The sequence below is a fragment of the Astyanax mexicanus genome, chromosome 1 (genome assembly GCF_023375975.1).
Source record: "Astyanax mexicanus isolate ESR-SI-001 chromosome 1, AstMex3_surface, whole genome shotgun sequence".
In the NCBI taxonomy this organism is placed as follows: domain Eukaryota; kingdom Metazoa; phylum Chordata; class Actinopteri; order Characiformes; family Acestrorhamphidae; genus Astyanax; species Astyanax mexicanus.
Genome location: NC_064408.1, coordinates 129788952 through 129808312, shown reverse-complemented (window position 1 = coordinate 129808312; position 19361 = coordinate 129788952). Strand labels below are relative to the sequence as shown.

At 36.5% G+C, this 19361-nt stretch overlaps 3 protein-coding genes across 5 annotated transcripts in view; 2 read left to right on the top strand and 1 right to left on the bottom strand.

Annotated features, from left to right (window-relative positions):
* The window catches only part of LOC125785583 (zinc finger protein 345-like), a 28319-nt gene extending 17711 nt beyond the window's left edge, over positions 1 to 10608 (top strand). The window contains exon 2 of the mRNA XM_049469415.1: positions 7796 to 10608. Within this exon, the coding sequence (XP_049325372.1) occupies positions 7929 to 8786 (858 nt within the window). The 5' untranslated portion in view covers positions 7796 to 7928 and the 3' untranslated portion in view covers positions 8787 to 10608. The remainder of the gene's footprint in view (positions 1 to 7795) is intronic.
* LOC125780454 (zinc finger protein 501-like) overlaps positions 6586 to 19361 on the top strand; it is an 89298-nt gene continuing 76522 nt past the window's right edge. The window contains exon 1 of the mRNA XM_049469173.1: positions 6586 to 6775. The gene's annotated coding sequence lies outside the window, so the exon portion shown is untranslated. The remainder of the gene's footprint in view (positions 6776 to 19361) is intronic.
* LOC111196242 (zinc finger protein 239-like) overlaps positions 13939 to 19361 on the bottom strand; it is a 443969-nt gene continuing 438546 nt past the window's right edge. For 2 of the 3 annotated variants that reach the window (XM_049469407.1, XM_049469402.1), the window contains exon 2: positions 13939 to 16410. In XM_049469407.1, coding sequence (XP_049325364.1) covers positions 15413 to 16279 — 867 coding nt within the window. In that variant the 5' untranslated portion in view covers positions 16280 to 16410 and the 3' untranslated portion in view covers positions 13939 to 15412. Of the gene's footprint in view, positions 16411 to 18452; positions 18927 to 19361 lie in introns of those variants that run through there. The other variant, XM_049469400.1, reaches the window with a different exon arrangement.

Here is a 19361-nt window from a genome sequence, read left to right as displayed (position 1 = left end):
GTGTTATTCTGATTATTATTTCCACGACATATGCCTACTGATAATTTTACCCAGCAGTAAGATGTAAAGAGTAGTGGACCCAGTACTGATCCTTGTGGGACATCATATTTTACTCTAGACTGGTAAGAGTATTCATTATTTAAATAAACACACTGGTATCGATCCCACAGATATGATCTGAACCAGGTGAGGTCAGATCCTTTAGTCCCTGTAAGATTTTCTAACCTATTGAGCAGAATAGCGTGATCTATAGTGTCAAAGGCAGCACTAACATCTAGCAGTACAAGGATAAGCCTAGGTAGTTGTAATGTAATTGTTAAGGGGACAATAAGAAAATGGAGATTGAAGAACATGTACTACTAGGCTCTGTTGTAAGTAATAATTGCTGGCAGATTGTGCAGAAAACATATTTAATATATTTATTTTTTTAAGAAGCACACACACAAGCACTCTTATTATATAAAAAGGATTCAAGTATAACAGTGGAATTTATTAATTTATTTAAAACAGCAGCTGTTATTTATCATAATTTGCTGTGTATTTTAAGAAAAAATCAATTCTTTGTTAGCTTGAGACATACTACAAATGGTAGTATACACACCACCACCCCATAGGATGGGGTATAACCTAAACAGGTTTGTTATAATGGTAAACTAATAACATTTCTAAAATGTCTCATGTGCTCTGTAATACTTGACAAAGCGTAAAATGCACAGTTTATATATCAACTGCTCAATGACAAATACAATTTTTTTTAAATTATTTATCTCCCAGTGAATCTAGATGTTCTGGCTCTATTCATATATTTATTAATTCATGGAAAGCATTATAAATTGACACGTGAGTATGTAGATGCTGGCTGCGTCCAGAAACCCCAAAAGTGTCTCCTTTTTCCAACGCTAGTCAACATCCTATCTAAAAGGGATCAGCTGTCCCATTTCCCCAATTACAGCTCCTTCCCTCCATTCCTCCTCCCCCTCTCCTCTCCTCGATTCCTCCACCTTCTTCCGGGGTAGGAGAGGAGGAGTAGGAGAGGAGGAGTAGCAAAAGTTTCAGGCTGTATCAGGGCATGTTTTGCCCCAATAAAGCTCCACTCCTCCTTGGTAGAATCTGGAGAACCCTTAACATTTAAAACGAGGTATTAATAACTTAAAGAGTGCAGAAGGAGTTCAGAAAAAACACTGTTTACTGCTAATTTTCATCTTTGAAAGAGTCTCTCTCTCTCTCTCTCTCTCTCTCTCTCTCTCTCTCTCTCTATATATATATATATATATATATATATATATATATATATATATATATGGCAAGATGTTTTTCTATATTTTGGAGCATTGGTACTTCTGAAAGGCTGTGAAGGTAGTTTTTTTTTGTTCCTGAGATTCTGAGGGTTCCTTTACACAAGACAATACCTGGCATTCGAAGGACATCTTTCAGCATCAGTCCCACTGCTCCAGGCGTGTAATTTCTGATTCACTTTCTACTCCTTATTAGAGACTTTATCACATTCATGATCAAATTGAACTGAAAAGCTTATTTAATATACATCACACCAACAGTATGAAGTGGGGGGGATTTGTGTTAAATACTGTCATTTGCATGTAGATTTCCATTCCCGATTTTCTGTTTGCCAGCTAAGAGATTTTAATTTCACACTAAAAACTAGTACTAAGCTTGAGTTTTGTTTTTTCTTTGCTTCTTCCAGAAATGAATGCTGTCCTGTTCCAGATCTCCTTCTCCTAGTGTCGTCTTTGCAACCTGTTTCAAATTTTGCTACAGAAATGCACTCAACTAGAACAGTTCAAAAACTACTAGAAGAGGGGAAGAACATGGGATCCACAAAAATCTCCAATACTCAGCCAATACCCTCTCCTACTCGTTCCAAACAAATGCAGAAAAGTACCGTCAAGAAAAAAAACTCACCACTGCTCAGACTGTGGAAAGAGTTTTAGTAGTCAGAGTAATCTCAAACGACACCAGCGCATTCACACTGGAGAGAAACCGTATCACTGCTCAGACTGTGGTATGAATTTTAGTCGGCAGGGTCATCTCCAACAACACCAGCGCATTCACACTGGAAATAAACCGTATTATTGCTTTAAATGTGAGAAGAGCTACCTGTATTCAAGTAGTTTGAAGAAACACAAATGCTCTAAGATCAGTTATAAAACTAGTCTGTAAAACATCAATGCACATTTTCAGGAGTAACAGACAACTCCAAAAAAGAGGTAGCTTACTGTATTTAGAGTAGAAATTCAGTAAGTTTTATGTTTCAGAAATGTGGTTGGGAACCCAATACTACTGTGATGAACACCATGTCCACTTGTGGTACTTTCACCAAGTGTTAAAGTTCTACACTCTGCAGTAATCTGTCCTTAAAGTTGCATTTGTAAAATGATTAAATTGATCAGGAGTGTTCACATTCTAGAATGAGTTAAAAAAAAAACATTGTTGCATGTAGTGTTTTCATAATGATAAATATTTTTGATGGCTTGAACCTGAAATTTTTAGAACGTAATCTTTGATTTGGTAACACTTTATAATACTGTTTCATAGTTAATAGGTAAGTAATCAGGAACTAAGCAATAGTGCTGCATTAACACCTAAATCTTTTCTATTAACTACCAGGAATTACTCAGCAATTAGCACTAAACTAATTATTATAGTAGTTCACTATTAGCTCCACATTAATTACTGAGACTTACATATCTCCTGGAGAACAACATAACTGCTCAGCTGAAAACCCTTACATGCCACCTGGGAACTATGTACTTCCCAAGTATGTACAATTAATCAAATGATTCAATGGTGATATTGAAGGCATATTTGATCGAAGCAAGTGACACCGATTGTAGTAGTAGTGTTAACCTTAATTACCTTATTATCCTTGGTTTCTTCCAAATAGTAGCACCACGTAGTAAAATACTACAGTGTGTAGCAGTCTGCTTAACCCCTATTTTTGGAAGAAAAAAACATTATTATGCAGCATAAGTTGAACACAGTTCTCCAAGACTCGAATAATGTAAGCGTTTTATAATTTTTATTTTAATGATCACTGCTTTAATATTAAGCACCAACCTTATAAAAGTGCATCTCCATCCTTATAGTGTGGACTATTAGGGTAATTACGGTTTATTATTACGGTAATTTCACATCATATGCAGCTCTCCTCAGTGTATATTCTCTACTGTTGCTTCTGCCTCTTTCTTATTTTTGAAAATAACTGAAAATAAACTAGTAATCACGATATTGAGATATTTTCCAGCTTATTTTACCCCCTGTAATGGTGTATATACCTGTGACGCTGTTTCTGTTCATTCTAAAATATAATATAAATCTCTCTTCAGCTAAATAATTCACATTATAATGAAATGACAATAATCTTTGACATTCATCATTTTGTTACTGTAAAGAACTAAAATGTCTTTTGTATTTTATCTATAACTTTTTCTCACTAAATCCTCTTAAACTGTTGCTTTGCTGTTTAAAAACTGAAAAAAAGCTTTTGTTGTTTTTGATTATGGAAAATGCAGACCCAAATTAATGTAGATTAACATTGATAGTACAATTTAAATATTGGGTCAGGTGAGTTTAAAAAAGATATTGAATCTTTTTTGATATAATTTCCTCTCATTTAAATAAAACACAGAAATCAGTACTCCTAATAGTTAGCTAGCTGTTATCCTTGGCTGTTATTCTAGCCTGCCCCGCTCACTCAGTTCCCCTCCATTCCACAAGTCCACAGTCCACACAGCATGGTGAGAGAGACACCCCCAGAATATTTTTTTTATTTAAATTTTTGTAATTTTTTTATATTCTGTTTATTGATGAAAAAACAGAGCTGTACTGAATGGAAGAACATTCCTAATTTTATTGTTTTTCCTAAGAACAATTCTATTTGAAAAAAGAAATAAAGAACTAGAAAAGATGTCTATTGAGGGGAATTTTTTATTTTATTTTTGTATTGTGGTTTCTCCTTTTATACCTAAAAAAAGAGATTTATTTTCCTAATATTAAGGCAACTTTGGTTTTGTTACTGTTCCATTGTTTCTAAACAAAAATGTTGATTGTGATAAAGTATTTTGTTGTCACGTACAATGTTTGGCGAAATCTTATCCTAGGTCTTTTGGGTCATTTGGATCTATGAAGTTTAAATATTAAAAAAGTATCTGTATTGATATCGGCAGTACTGGCCCTGTATTTGCTCGGTATCGGATTGATACCAAAATTCCCAGTATCGCCCACTTCTACTGGGAGCCTCTCGGCAGCTCCACCACAACAGCTTGCTGGCCGCATACGCCTTTGTGCGCGAGACCCCTCATTACGGCTTCGGCGAATGTCATAATAAAAGTCTTCCGTGATTTTTATTTTTTTTTTGTTATTATTATTATCATTAGTATTATATTATATAAAATGTAATATTATATTGTATAAAAGTCAAGTCTACATCGCAAGACAGGGAGACATCACTCACCACAGCTTCATTTCTCTGGCGAATGTCAAAAAAATAAGTCCTCCGGGATTAAAGGGCTCATGGATATCAATAAAAATATTTAAGTCAACAAATAATGATTATTTATCTTACAAAAATTTTAATATAATAAAAGGCGTTTAGTGTGTATGTATTTATAGTATTATTGACTGAATAAATAACTCCCTTTATTATATAGATCTTTACTATTTTGTAATTTGAAAATTTCCCAGCATGGCAAATGTTTAAACGTTTTAAATAAATAAAATGTGGTTGCAAAGTTTTAATTTTGACATTTCATTCATTCCGGCTGTTAATTAAAAATATATTTCAATTACACCTTTTATTGTTGATTATTTAACTGTTATATAATAAAACGTACTACATTTACTGCACTTAATGTTCACCCCATATGGCATGTTAATGTTCTTGTTGCATGTATTATTCATGTAATCTGTATGCACCTTTAATTATTCAGTTTAAAAATAAACACATGAAAATGAACAACTAATTTATTCCTCATTAAAAGAAATATTGTACAGCATAACACCGTCTTTTTAAACTCTTTATTAACTTTAACATTGTAACAAGTCAATAGCAGTTTAACGTTTTTTAAACTTCTGCTTTTGTCTAGAACAAAAACACACGTTTCCAGCTGACCTACAGTACAGTGAACAGTGTGTCCAGCTACACCTGAAAGAAACAAATCGGTTAAAGTTAAAAGACGGTTTAGTTAATATATTTGGTCTCATATTCACAAGCCACAGTTACTGAAATTATTAAGCTTCAGTCCCAACCTAAACACATACTCCACATGCATCACTGCTATAATCTGTTAAATAACTGAAATTTACTCTCAATATCACAAACTGTGTTTAAATCATTCACAAAAACATGTAGAGCTAAAGAAGGTCTTAAACATTCCTGCGAGTTTCCAACGCAGATAACAACTTCACAGATAGAATGGCTAGCAATTGTTTTGAGGTACGTGCCTGGATATGAGAAAATGTAGAACGTAAGATTTGTTTGCCCAGCACTTGCGTTTAAGTAGAGAACGGTATATCGTACACTTCGGTATTCCGTACAGTAGACCATTTATACAATAAAATACTTTATTATAAACTATTATTATGTTTGAAATATAGTCTGGGGTCATTGTCAATCCTTCATCTTTCCATTAAAACAGGTCAGTGACCATCCAGGTTGTGTTTTCTCTTAAAATCCCGGTAGATAGGGAGGAACCGCCCACGTCGCCGAAAACGGGTGGGTGGGGAAGGGTTAACAACGTTGAGGCTAGGGGGTGGGGAAAACTTTATCGACTAGTTCACGTGAGGCTTTACCCACTTTTAACATCACATTTCACCCAAAATGCAACTTTAAACATCCAACTAACAGCATCTGTTGTAATATTTGATTGATGAATTAATAACCATAGTTTATAACTTACTTTAAAAACGAGCTAACTCCAGCTCCACTTCATCACTCATAGACAGCTGAGATTTTGTGCTGCAGCTTCAGCACACTTTTTTCAATTAATAGACCTAAACTTAATAAATCCATTTGACAAACACTTTACTAAGCATCTATGTCAGTCTAAGCTCATATGTTACAGGTGGTGAAGTTTTGTAAAATACAGCCACCACGAGTGGATATCTGAGGTGTACGGAACACTGTTGCCTGTTTTTTGGCAGGTGTACGGAATACTGATGCACACTGGTGAGAGGACTGAGGTCAGTTTTTTGGGGGTTTTCTTTAAAACTATTGGTCCAAAAGTAACCAATCAAAAATTATTTTGGTTGCTAGGCAGATATTACATAGTTTAGGAAATCACTGCAGCCTATTTAAACTCGGGTATTTTCGTAATATCCACTCAAACGCGGAAAATACCGAAACTGTGTACGGAATACCGTTCTCTTACGTTACAACAAATAACCAACCCTACAAATCACGAGCTTGTCCAATTTACACGCTGCACAGTCAACGTCCGGCTTTGTGGGGAAAGCCACGCCCAGCAAGTTGTGGGGTGGAGTTGTGCTGAGAGAGGCTCCCGGTATCCTGAAGTCTCCCTTCGCGCCACAGCTCAGTAGGTGGCGGTAATGCGCCTGTAGTTGGTACGCCATCCGCCATTAATACGAAAGAAGAAGAAGAAGAAGAAGAAGAAGAAGCTCCCGGTCTCGCGCCGTACCCTCCTCAAAAACTGGATCTCCACGAGCTTTCAGCTAGTAAATCTGTAGGATTGAACAGTTCCAGTCTTCACTGTGGATCAGCGGAGTCCGTTCTGAGAAAGAAATGATCATCAGTTAGATGGTAAGTGTTTCTCGTTCTCTCAAATAGTCCGTGTTCAGTTGATGGAATAGCTCGTTGTTTGGACAACATTGGATTTCCAAACTCCACCTCCTCTCTCTCTCTCTCTCTCTCTCTCTCTCTCTCTCTCTCTCTCTCTCTCTCTCTCTCTCTCTCTCTCTCAGTCTTTCCCCGAGCTCCAACTTTTCCTAATTGCACTGCTCTCACTCTTTTTCTTCCAGCTCTTTACTCCTCTTTCTGCATCGCTGCATTTCCTCCGCATTAAACTGCACCGTTTTAGAGAAACTATAGCGAGCATAAGACTGCTGCTGTGTTTGTCCTGTTCTCTGAGCTCTAGCAGCTCTTCAGCTTTCTCTCCCATGTTTCGGGTGGATTCGAGGAACATCAAATCTCAGACTGTTCCTCACATGGTCCTGCTATATACAGCATTATTTAATGTATATATATTCCCCCTTATGTGGAACCCCAGTTGTTATCTGCTGAGTTCCTTTCCAGCCTTTCTTCACCACCTCCCTTCAGCTCGCAGCTTCAGTTACGATTTTCAGCTCCATTTACAACTTTTCAGGTGAAAACAGATTATCGCCTTATTACCTGAATCCTACATTAATGTAGGGGGCTCCCATATTAAGTACATTACGTTAGGGCGCTGCGTCTATTGGTAGCTGGTACCTGTTGAGTAAGCTAAGTATGGCGGCAGCCAGTGGGTCAGTAGTGTTTGTGGGCTCTAGGAACAGTAAGTAAAATAGCTTTTTATCGTTAGCTGAAACCCTTTTTAATCGGCGGGAAGTCAGCACGGCTCTGTGTGAAGCAGAGGAGGCAGGTTATGTGGAGTCTGTATATATGGTAAGATGTTTTTCTATATTTGTGAGAAATGTAGTATATTTGTGTTTGGGGTTATTTGTGAGAAATAATGTCATTTGCATGTAGATTTCCATTCGATTTTCTGTTTGCCAGCTAAGAGATTTTTATTTCACACTAAAAACTAGTACTAACCTTGTTTTGTTTTTTCTTTGCTTCTTCCAGAAATGAATGCCATCCTGTTCCAGATCTTCTTCTCCTAGTGTCGTCTTTCCAACCTGTTTCAAATTTAGCTACGGAAAAACACTCTAAAAGAACAGTTCACACAGGGGTTAAACTACTAGAAAAGGGGAGGAACATGGAATCCGCAAAAATCTCCAATACTCAGCCAATACCCTCTCCTACTTCTCCCAAACAAATACAGAAAAGTACATGCAAGAAAAAAACCCATCACTGCTCAGACTGTGGGAAGAGTTTTAGTCATCAGAGTACTCTCAATATACACCAGCGCATTCACACTGGAGAGAAACCGTATCACTGCTCAGACTGTGGGAAGAGTTTTAATCATCAGGGTGGTCTCCACCGACACCAGCGCATTCACACTGGAGAGAAACCGTATCACTGCTCAGAATGTGGGAAGGGTTTTAGTTGTCAGGGTAATCTCCAACAACACCAGCGCATTCACACTGGAGAGAAACCGTTTCACTGCTTAGAGTGTGAGAAGAGTTTTAGTTACCATACTTCCCTCAAACTAAACCAGCGCATTCACACTGGAGAGAAACCGTATCTCTGCTCAGACTGTGGCAAGAGTTTTTCTTATCAGAGTGATCTCCAACAACACCAGCGCATTCACACTGGAGAGAAACTGTATCACTGCTTAGAGTGTGAGAAGAGTTATTATTATCAGAGTACTCTTCTACAACACCAGCGCATTCACACTGGAGAGAACCTGTGTCACTGCTCCGACTGTGGGAAGAGTTTTAGTAGTCAGAATCACCTCCAACGACACCAGCGCATTCACACTGGAGAGAAACCGTATCACTGCTCAGAGTGTGGGAGGAGTTTTAATCGTAAGGGTCATCTCCAACGACACCAGCGCATTCACACTGGAGAGAAACCGTATCACTGCTCAGAGTGTGGGAGGAGTTTTAGTCGTCAGAGTCATCTCCAACGACACCAGCGCATTCACACTGGAGAAAAAACGTATCACTGCTAAGACTCTGGGAATACTGTCCAATTTATTGCTTTGATTGTGAGACACTGGTGTGTAATACATCCATTTTCATTAGTAATAGGCAACTCCAAAAAAGAGGTAGCTAACTGGATTTAAAATGGAAAGTTCTGTAAGTGTTGTGTTTCTGAAATAGGGTTGGGTGGTATGGCGGTATTTTTGTATACCCCGATATTTAATTATGGTGAAGGTATTGTAAAATGGTGACGGAATATTAACCATGTGATGTAACGTGCCAAATCTGTACTTTGAAAAACGGGACATTTAAGACATTCTGCGCCTCTACAATGAAAGAGCAGTGGGGGAGATGATACAGAAAAAACTCAATAAACTTTGCAGGTTTCACTAATTTTCACCGAAATGGTCAGATTTATCAGTTTATCCTGCTATGTGGGGTGTTCTGGTGTATGAATTACTCACAGGTAAAATTACAGCTGCTTCTTAAATGAACTTATAGCTGAGTGGAGTTTATTCCTCATCTCCTGTTTCTACAAAAAACGTGCTTTTATCTCCCTCGCGCTCATATTCTAATCCCATAAAGAATTCCAGTGTCCTCTGGGTTTTTTTTTTTTTTGTCGTTATTCAGTAGCTTAACAGACAGAATATGAAACTTTACCAGCACTATGAATCGCAACACCTATAGAACAGAAAGAGCAGCGGCAGCGTGAGGGTTCTAGTGAAATAATTCAAATGTAAAAATACCCACCACATAAAAATCACATTGCTACATAACTAAATGCAGTCCTTGCTACTGTGGGAACACTTTGACTAGCATCACTTTATCACTTTTGTTTACTTTGATTTTAGTGTAACATTATTTTACATATCTAGCAAAGCAGCTTTGTGTGCCCAGCTCTGAACTTATACTCACATATAGAACTAAGTATAACTCTAAATCACTGATGTGTACTGGTATAATTATTGCTATATGTGCTGAGTGGTGTGTGCATTTACTGTGTTCTGTATCTGTTTATTGGCTTATTGGTTTTATGGTATTTAAATTATGTATGACCTAATGGTAATGAATTTGGTAACACTTTATAATACTGTTTCAGAGTTAATAGGTAAGTAAACAGGAACTAAGCAATAGTGCTGCATTAACAATTAAATATTTTCTATTAACTACAAGGAATCACTGAGTAATTACTATGAACTCAACTAATGATCATAGTAGTTCACTATTATCTCCACATTAGTTACATATCTCCTGGAGAACTACTGACGCATTATGTTTCTTTTATAGTAACTATTAATTAATTACTGCCTAAATCAACATTAACTGCTCAGCTGAAAACCCTTATATGCCACCTGGGAACTATGTACTTCCCAGGTATTTACAATAAATCAAATTATTCAATAGTGATAATGAAGGCATATTTGATTGAAGCAAGTGACACCAACTGTAGTAGTAGTGGTAACCTTAATTATCTTATTATCCTCAGTTTCTTCGAAAATAGTAGCAACACATAGTAAAACTCTACAGTGTGCAGTAGTCTGCTTAACCTCCATTTTTGGAAGAAAAAACATTATTATGCAGCATTAATACATAGGAGACGTTGAGACAAGTAAAACTGGAAGAATGATAGTAAGAGTGTTATTTTATTTTTTAGTGATCACTGCTTTATTTTTAAGCACCAACCTTACAAAAGTGCATAGTCAGCCTTTAAGTGTGCACTATTAGGGTAATTACGGTAATTTCACATCAGATGCAGCTCTCCTCAGTGTATGTTCTCTACTATTGCTTCTGCATGAGACTGCCTCTTTCTTCTTTCTGTATTTGACTGAAAATAAACTATTAATCACAATATTGAGATTGTTTCCACCTTGTTTTACCCCCGGTCGGAGGAGGACTCTTTGTGTGTTGTTAACAGCTTTAAGATATGCGTTAGCTAAGTTAGCTAGGTCATATTTGCGTTATTAAGCTAGCTAAGTTGTGTAGCGTTAGCTAGCTAGGTTAAATGTGTGTTAGTTAGCTTGGTTAAATGTGTGTTAGTTAGCTTGGTTAAATGTGTGTTAGTTAGCTTGGTTAAATGTGTGTTAGTTAGCTAGGTTAAATGTGTGTTAGTTAGCTAGGTTAAATGTGTGTTAGTTAGCTTGGTTAAATGTGTGTTAGTTAGCTAGGTTAAATGTGTGTTAGTTAGCTAGGTTAAATGTGTGTTAGTTAGCTTGGTTAAATGTGTGTTAGTTAGCTAGGTTAAATGTGTTAGTTAGCTAGGTTAAATGTGTGTTAGTTAGCTTGGTTAAATGTGTGTTAGTTAGCTGGGTTAAATGTGTGTTAGTTAGCTTGGTTAAATGTGTGTTAGTTAGCTAGGTTAAATGTGTGTTAGTTAGCTTGGTTAAATGTGTGTTAGTTAGCTTGGTTAAATGTGTGTTAGTTAGCTTGGTTAAATGTGTGTTAGTTAGCTAGGTTAAATGTGTGTTAGTTAGCTTGGTTAAATGTGTGTTAGTTAGCTAGGTTAAATGTGTGTTAGTTAGCTAGGTTAAATGTGTGTTAGTTAGCTAGGTTAAATGTGTGTTAGTTAGCTAGGTTAAATGTGTGTTAGTTAGCTAGGTTAAATGTGTGTTAGTTAGCTTGGTTAAATGTGTGTTAGTTAGCTTGGTTAAATGTGTGTTAGTTAGCTTGGTTAAATGTATGTTAGTTAGCTTGGTTAAATGTGTGTTAGTTAGCTTGATTAAATGTGTGTTAGTTAGCTAGGTTATATGTGTGTTAGTTAGCTAGGTTAAATGTGTGTTAGTTAGCTAGGTTAAGTGTGTGTCAGTTAGCTAGGTTATATGTGTGTTAGGTTAAATGAGTGTTAGTTAGCTTGATTAAATGTGTGTTAGTTAGCTTGGTTAAATGAGTGTTAGTTAGCTAGGTTAAGTGTGTGTCAGTTAGCTAGGTTATATGTGTGTTAGGTTAAATGAGTGTTAGTTAGCTAGGTTAAATGTGTGTCAGTTAGCTAGGTTATATGTGTGTTAGGTTAAATGAGTGTTAGTTAGCTTGATTAAATGTGTGTTAGTTAGCTAGGTTATATGTGTGTTAGTTAGCTTGATTAAATGTGTGTTAGTTAGCTTGGTTAAATGTGTGTTAGTTAGCTAGGTTATATGTGTGTTAGTTAGCTTGATTAAATGTGTGTTAGTTAGCTTGGTTAAATGTGTGTTAGTTAGCTAGGTTATATGTGTGTTAGTTAGCTTGATTAAATGTGTGTTAGTTAGCTTGGTTAAATGTGTGTTAGTTAGCTTGGTTAAATGTGTGTTAGTTAGCTAGGTTAAATGTGTGTTAGTTAGCTTGATTAAATGTGTGTTAGTTAGCTTGGTTAAATGTGTGTTAGTTAGCTAGGTTATATGTGTGTTAGTTAGCTTGATTAAATGTGTGTTAGTTAGCTTGGTTAAATGTGTGTTAGTTAGCTTGGTTAAATGAGTGTTAGTTAGCTAGGTTATATGTGTGTTAGTTAGCTTGATTAAATGTGTGTTAGTTAGCTTGGTTAAATGTGTGTTAGTTAGCTATTTTAAATGTGTGTTAGTTAGGTAGGTTAAATGTGTGTTAGTTAGCTAGGTTAAATGTGTGTTAGTTAGCTAGGTTAAATGTGTGTTAGTTAGGTAGGTTAAATGTGTGTTAGTTAGCCAGGTTAAATGTGTGTTAGTTAGCTAGGTTAAATGTGTGTTAGTTAGCTTGGTTATATGTGTGTTAGTTAGCTTGGTTAAATGTGTGTTAGTTAGGTAGGTTAAATGAGTGTTAGTTAGCTAGGTTAAATGTGTGTTAGTTAGCTTGGTAAAATGTGTGTTAGTTAGCTAGGTTATATGTGTGTTAGTTAGCTAGATTAAATGTGTGTTAGTTAGCTTGGTTAAATGTGTGTTAGTTAGCTAGGTTATATGTGTGTTAGTTAGCTAGGTTAAATGTGTGTTAGTTAGCTTGGTTATATGTGTGTTAGTTAGCTTGGTAAAATGTGTGTTAGTTAGCTAGGTTATATGTGTGTTAGTTAGCTAGATTAAATGTGTGTTAGTTAGCTTGGTTAAATGTGTGTTAGTTAGCTAGGTTATATGTGTGTTAGTTAGCTAGGTTAAATGTGTGTTAGTTAGCTTGGTTATATGTGTGTTAGTTAGCTTGGTTAAATGTGTGTTAGTTAGCTAGGTTAAATGTGTGTTAGTTAGGTAGGTTAAATGAGTGTTAGTTAGCTAGGTTAAATGTGTGTTAGTTAGGTAGGTTAAATGTGTGTTAGTTAGCTAGGTTAAATGTGTGTTAGTTAGCTAGGTTAAATGTGTGTTAGTTAGCTAGGTTAAATGTGTGTTAGTTAGCTAGGTTAAATGTGTGTTAGTTAGCTAGGTTAAATGTGTGTTAGTTAGCTAGGTCAAATGTGTGTTAGTTAGCTTGATTAAATGTGTGTTAGTTAGCTTGGTTAAATGTATGTTAGTTAAGTTTAATGTATGTTAGTTAGCTTGGTTAAATGTGTGTTCAGTACAGTGAACAAAGTGAAAAAATGAAATAAATGGAAAAAAGAAAAAATAAATAAGAAAATAAAATGTTTATGTTTAGAGATTTACAGATTTAGATCTAATTTTTTTTATTAATATAAAATAAACCATACAGTGAAAATTGCCCACACTTGCAGAAGTGATGGTCTAGGATGGACTCTTTTTTACAAGGTACTGGATCTGTTTTGGCATTTTGGGAAACTCCTGAGAATTTTAATTTGAAGCATGGATTGAAAAAAGTAATATTAATATAAAACTCTCTCTTTCTCTCTCTCTCTCTCTCTCTCTTAAACACTGATGGGATTGTTATGGTATTATATCAAATAGATAATGTACTGCACAAAATCTACAGTGAGGTGAGTTATTTTAATCCGTTTTTTTCTCGTTTCTGGGCTTAATGTATGTCTGAATTCTGACATACATTAATGTATGTCTGACTGAAATCGATGTGACCAACAATAGAGCGTGTTCTCCTGTGGTTTATTGTGAAACATTATTGTAGGCTACAATCCCCCCCGCCCCCCCCCCCCCCCCCCCAAAAAAAAAAAAAAAAAAAACAAATCAAATCAAACCATGAGGAAACACTCCAAGTCTACAAACTTATGTTCAAATACAGTGGAGACAGGTTGCACTTTACTGGGCCAAAACTAAACTTCAATTTAAAAAAAGTCAGGGACACAAAAAATTACTTTTTCAGTTTATTTGAATAACTCACCACAAAAAAAACAATCTTTATATTTTAAACAAAGTGGTTAAAATAGAAGGAGGACAAACAAATGTACATATCAGTACAACCCACATTCCAATGGGCACACTGTGTGAAACAAAAATAAAACAGAACACATTTGCAAATCCTTTTAAACCTATATTCAACTGAATTCACTACAAAGATATACAAATATTCACTCATTTTAAATTTGATGCCGCAACATGTTCCAAAGAAGTTGGGACAGGGTCGTTTTTACCACTTTCACCACTTGTCCTTTTAACGACATTGCTTGGATGGCAGCATATGTTGCTCTGAAACTCTGTCCTCATACTCTGTATGTATCTTACAGCATTAATGGAGCTTCACAGATGTGCAGATTCCCCATGTCATGGGCACTAACCCACCCCCATACCATCAGAGATGCTGCTTTAGAACTTTGTGCCTAAAACAATCTGTACAGTCCTTTACCCAAAAATAATGTGACACGTGGACTCGTCAGACAACTGGACCCTTTTCAACTTTGCATTAAATTGTTATTTTGTGTTGCCCCTGTTCTTTGGAATCAAATTACAAACAAGAGAATATCTGCAAAAACGACTCAGTTTGTTTTAATGTTAAATATATTACCTCCACCATTGGAGGACATTAATGGCTAAGTGTGGAGTTAATTTCAGGGAACAAATCTGTACAAGCTGTACACTGTAACTAATCAAAATTTTATTACTAGCTTTGTCCCATGCAAATATATGCAAAATATCTGCAGAAATGAGAGGAGTGAACTCAGATATGTCAGATACTGTAGCTAATACTCTACTTGCAGCTATTTTCAAGCTGTCTTCTTGGGTGGCCTAACCATCAGGAAACCCCAGTTCAATGTCTTTTGCTGTATCAAACACTGACAAGGCTCTCTAGATTCAAATAAGATTGATCATAGATTAAAAATATTTAAATAATTGTACAGTCTGTTAGGGCTCAAGGCAATTTTTACACTGGCCCCGCACCAACATCAATCCTCATTATTTCATACATCCATTATGAAGATATAATTTCAATACCATAAAACCACTATGCCTATACCAATAATTATACCCGTAGACATCAGGAACTTGGACTAAATTTCATAAGTTAACTGGCATCACCTCTTGTCAACGCACACAAGGCTGCTTTGCTCGTTATGTTAACTAATGTTACACTAAAATCAAAGTAAACAAGAGTTAAAGTAGTGCTAGTCCAAGTTTTCCCACGGTAGGACTAACTGTATTTAGTTATGTAGCATTATATTTAATCATTTCCTGTCCCTGTTCATTCAGCTCTATTTTTAATATCTTTAAACTTTAAACTACTTGAATAAGGGAAACTCTTTTCACATTCAAAGCAATAATACGGTTTATTTCCAGTGTGAAATGCGCTAGTGTGTTTTGAGGGTACCCTGATTTGTAAAACTGTTCCCTCAGTCTGAGCAGTGGTACGGTTTCTCTCCAGTGTGAATGCGCTGGTGTAGTTTGAGATTACTCTGGTAACGAAAACTCTTCCCACAGTCTGAGCAGTAATACGGTTTCTCTCCAGTGTGAATGTGCTGGTGTAGTTTGAGATTACTCTGGTAACGAAAACTCTTCCCACAGTCTGAGCAGTGATACGGTTTCTCTCCTGTGTGAATGCGCTGGTGAAGTTGGAGAGTATTCTGTTGATTAAAACTCTTTCCACAGTCTGAGCAGTAATACGGTTTCTCTCCAGTGTGAATGCGCTGGTGTTGTTGGAGATGACTCTGACGACGAAAACTCTTCCCACAGTCTGAGCAGTAATACGGTTTCTCTCCAGTGTGAATGAGCTGGTGATTTTTGAGGTTACTCTGGTTACTAAAACACTTTCCACAGTCTGAGCAGTGATACGGTTTCTCTCCAGTGTGAATGAGCTGGTGATTTTTGAGGTTACTCTGGTTACTAAAACACTTTCCACAGTCTGAGCAGTGATACGGTTTCTCTCCAGTGTGAATGCGCTGGTGTAGTTGGAGATTGCCCTGTTGAGTAAAACTCTTCCCACAGTCTGAGCAGTAATACGGTTTCTCTCCAGTGTGAATGCGCTGGTGTAGTTTAAGATGACTCGGTTTATTAAAACTCTTTCCACAGTCTGAGCAGTGATACGGTTTCTCTCCAGTGTGAATGCGCTGGTGTCGTTGGAGATCTCTCTGATGTCTAAAACTCTTCCCACAGTCTGAGCAGTGGTGTGTTTTCTTCTTGCCTGTTCTTTTCTGCATTTGTTTGGGAGGGGTAGGTGAGGATGTTTGCTGAGCACTGGAGATTTTTGTGATTGATTCCATGTTCTTCCCTTCTTCTAGTAGTTTAAACTTCTTGTGAAATGTTCTGGTTGAGTGTATTTTCGTAGCTTAAGCAAACAGGTTGGAAGGTCTACGCTAGGAGCAGGAGACCGGGAACAGGATGCCATTAATTTCTGGAAGAAGCAAAGAAAAAAAAACATCAGTGAAAGAAATTCAGGAAAAATACCTTTCATGTTTGTGTGAACATTCTATACCAAACAATGACAGTTCAGGTTGTATTAGGCCCTATGAAATGTAATATTTTACATTTTGGATTTTTAATACTGATGTCAGGCGATTAAAAAATAATCAAATGAATTAGATTCTCTGTGATTATTCACTATCACAGAAAGAAATCTTGCCAGTGTCCGACCCTTTCAGAATGAGATGTTTAAGGGCTCTGTTACTTATATCCAAATAGGCTGTTGCTTCACCTATCCCATTGATGCAAAATGTTTATCACATGAATATTACCAAAATAATGGAGGCACTTGGGAATGTATATAAAAAAAAGAAGAGACACGCAAGTGTCTCCCTGATTGTTATGAAAATAATTTTCAATATAACTTTCAAGTTCATCACTACTCCACTAGATCCTCTAATAATCTCCGTGCTGCTTTTTTTTGAACATCAATTGGACAGTTTGCACTTTCGCACAGAGGGCCCTTAATATGGAACTGCTTACCAACTCATTTAAAAATCTGCAATAGCATCACTAGTTTCAAAAAACAGCTTAAAACTTATCTACTCTCATTATAACCAATCCAAATAGTAAATATGTATTTGTGTATATTATTCTAATTATGTATATTATTGAGTAACTACATATTACTGTTATTATTTTATTTTATTTTATTTTTTTTTCCATCAATCTTTTCTTTTTTCTGTGTTTCTCTTATAATTTCCTTGGAGGGAAAGTACCTTGTACAAGCCTTCTTAAGGCTTTTTTTACTTTCCCTGCACAGTTATTTTGTTTGTTTGTTTGTTTATTTGATTTTTTGATGTCACATTCTATCTGTGCAAAAAAAAAAAAAGTGGAAATACAAAAGGATGCAAAAAGAGTGTTGCATAATATGCTCTATTTAACAGAATTTTGATATTTGTCCATTTTTTGATAGAAAAAAGGTCAAAATAAATTAAAATTGTCATTGTCAACTCACCAATACTAACCCAACATGGTGTTTAAAGACATCAAATGTATACATTAAATAATGCTGTATAAATCATCATTACTCACCAACGCTACCCCGAAACAGTGTGTAAAAACACACTTTAGTATCAATACATGAAATTGATCAATCCAGAAGATAACAACTGGGGTTCCACATAGGGTCTGTTCCCTTCCCCCATACTCTACGTCCACACTCACTCACCTTTAACTGCATGACAATAACAAGATCCTAACCCTAAGTTACTGTGGCCGAGTAAGATCCGATCAGCAACCTTTAACCCACACATGAAGATCCTCCACCTAACAGCTTTAAATATATACATTAAATAATAATGTATATACCAGAACTTTTCATGTAGTTTATGAAAGAAGAATCTGGTGGACTACTTTTAGATTATTATTCAGAACTGATCTTTGTGCTGGAATCTATGGAGCTGCTAGGGGGATTTCCAGTACAAATAAAAAAGAAATGCATGGCCTCAACTTATTAAAGTCTGAGATTTCCACCCTGATGTTCCTCGAATCCACCCGAAACATGGGAGAGAAAGCTGAAGAGCTGCTAGAACTCAGAGAACAGAACAAACACAGCAGCAGTCTTATGCTCGCTATAGTTTCTCTAAAACGGTGCAGTTTAATGCGGAGGAAATGCAGCGATGCAGAAAGAGGAGTAAAGAGCTGGAAGAAAAAGAGTGAGAGCAGTGCAATAAGGAGAAGTTGGAGCTCGGGGAAAGACTGAAAGAGTAGAGAGAGAGAGAGAGAGAGAGAGAGAGAGAGAGAGAGAGAGAGAGAGAGAGAGAGAGAGAGAGAGAGAGAGAGAGAGAGAGAGAGAGAGAGAGAGAGAGAGAGAGAGAGAGAGAGAGAGAGAGAGAGAGATCTTTCGGAGGCGCTGGAGTTTGGAAATCCAAGGCGGACTCGGTAAAACGAGGAACATCTGGAATGTTGTCCAAACAACGAGCTATTCCATCAACTGAACACGGACTATTTCAGAGAACGAGAAAGACTTACCATCTAACTGATGATCATTTATTTCTCAGAACGGACTCCGCTGATCCACAGCGAAGACTGGAACTGTTCAATCCTACAGATTTACTAGCTGAAAGCTCGTGGAGATCCAGTTTCTGCGGGTTTTCGGATGGAAAACTAGTTCCATACTGCCACCTATCATACACTGCTGAAGAGGAAACCAGAGCCTCTCTAGTAAAGAGGACAATATTCAATTCAGAATGTGTTTTGGGCTTGTTTCACCTCTAGAGGGCGCTCTCGAGTGAGTCCAAAATTACCCTAAATGAATGGGTTTATATGGAGCAACTGAGCAAAATCTACATTTATCTTATACATTTTTCAGTATTTTTCTACTGAAACTTTTCCTCATTTCCTCAAAAGAACACTATCAAATGATTCAGCACCGCAGATAAAACTCCCGTTTTTACAAAACTTTTAAACTCTAGCATCAGTTCACCAACCAGTCAGCTTGCAGCAGCAGTAATGCAGCATCTTTTTTCTTGTTATAAAACCCGTTTACTGAAGAAAAACCTAAATATACATGCAAATGTTCTTTCCTTTTTATTGTTGTTCAAAATAGACAATTCTACTTTTGAGAAATAAAAGAATATTCTGGAAAGTGAATAGTATCTGTTCTTAATTTGTATTTTTAGGTGTTTATCTCCATTCACCCCATTCATATAAGACTCTCTCGTGGGCTCCCTCTATCGGTTAGCAGTAATTTTCTAATATAAGGGGGAGATAGGGAGTGGGTAGTCCATTACTTTTGTACTTGGATATTACTTTTGTACGTGACTATTGTAAGTCGCTTTGGACAAAAGCGTCTGCCAAATGTAATGTAATGTAATGTAATGTAATGTAATGTAATGTAGTCTCTCCATAAACTGGTGTTACACCGGTTTCTGCATAGCG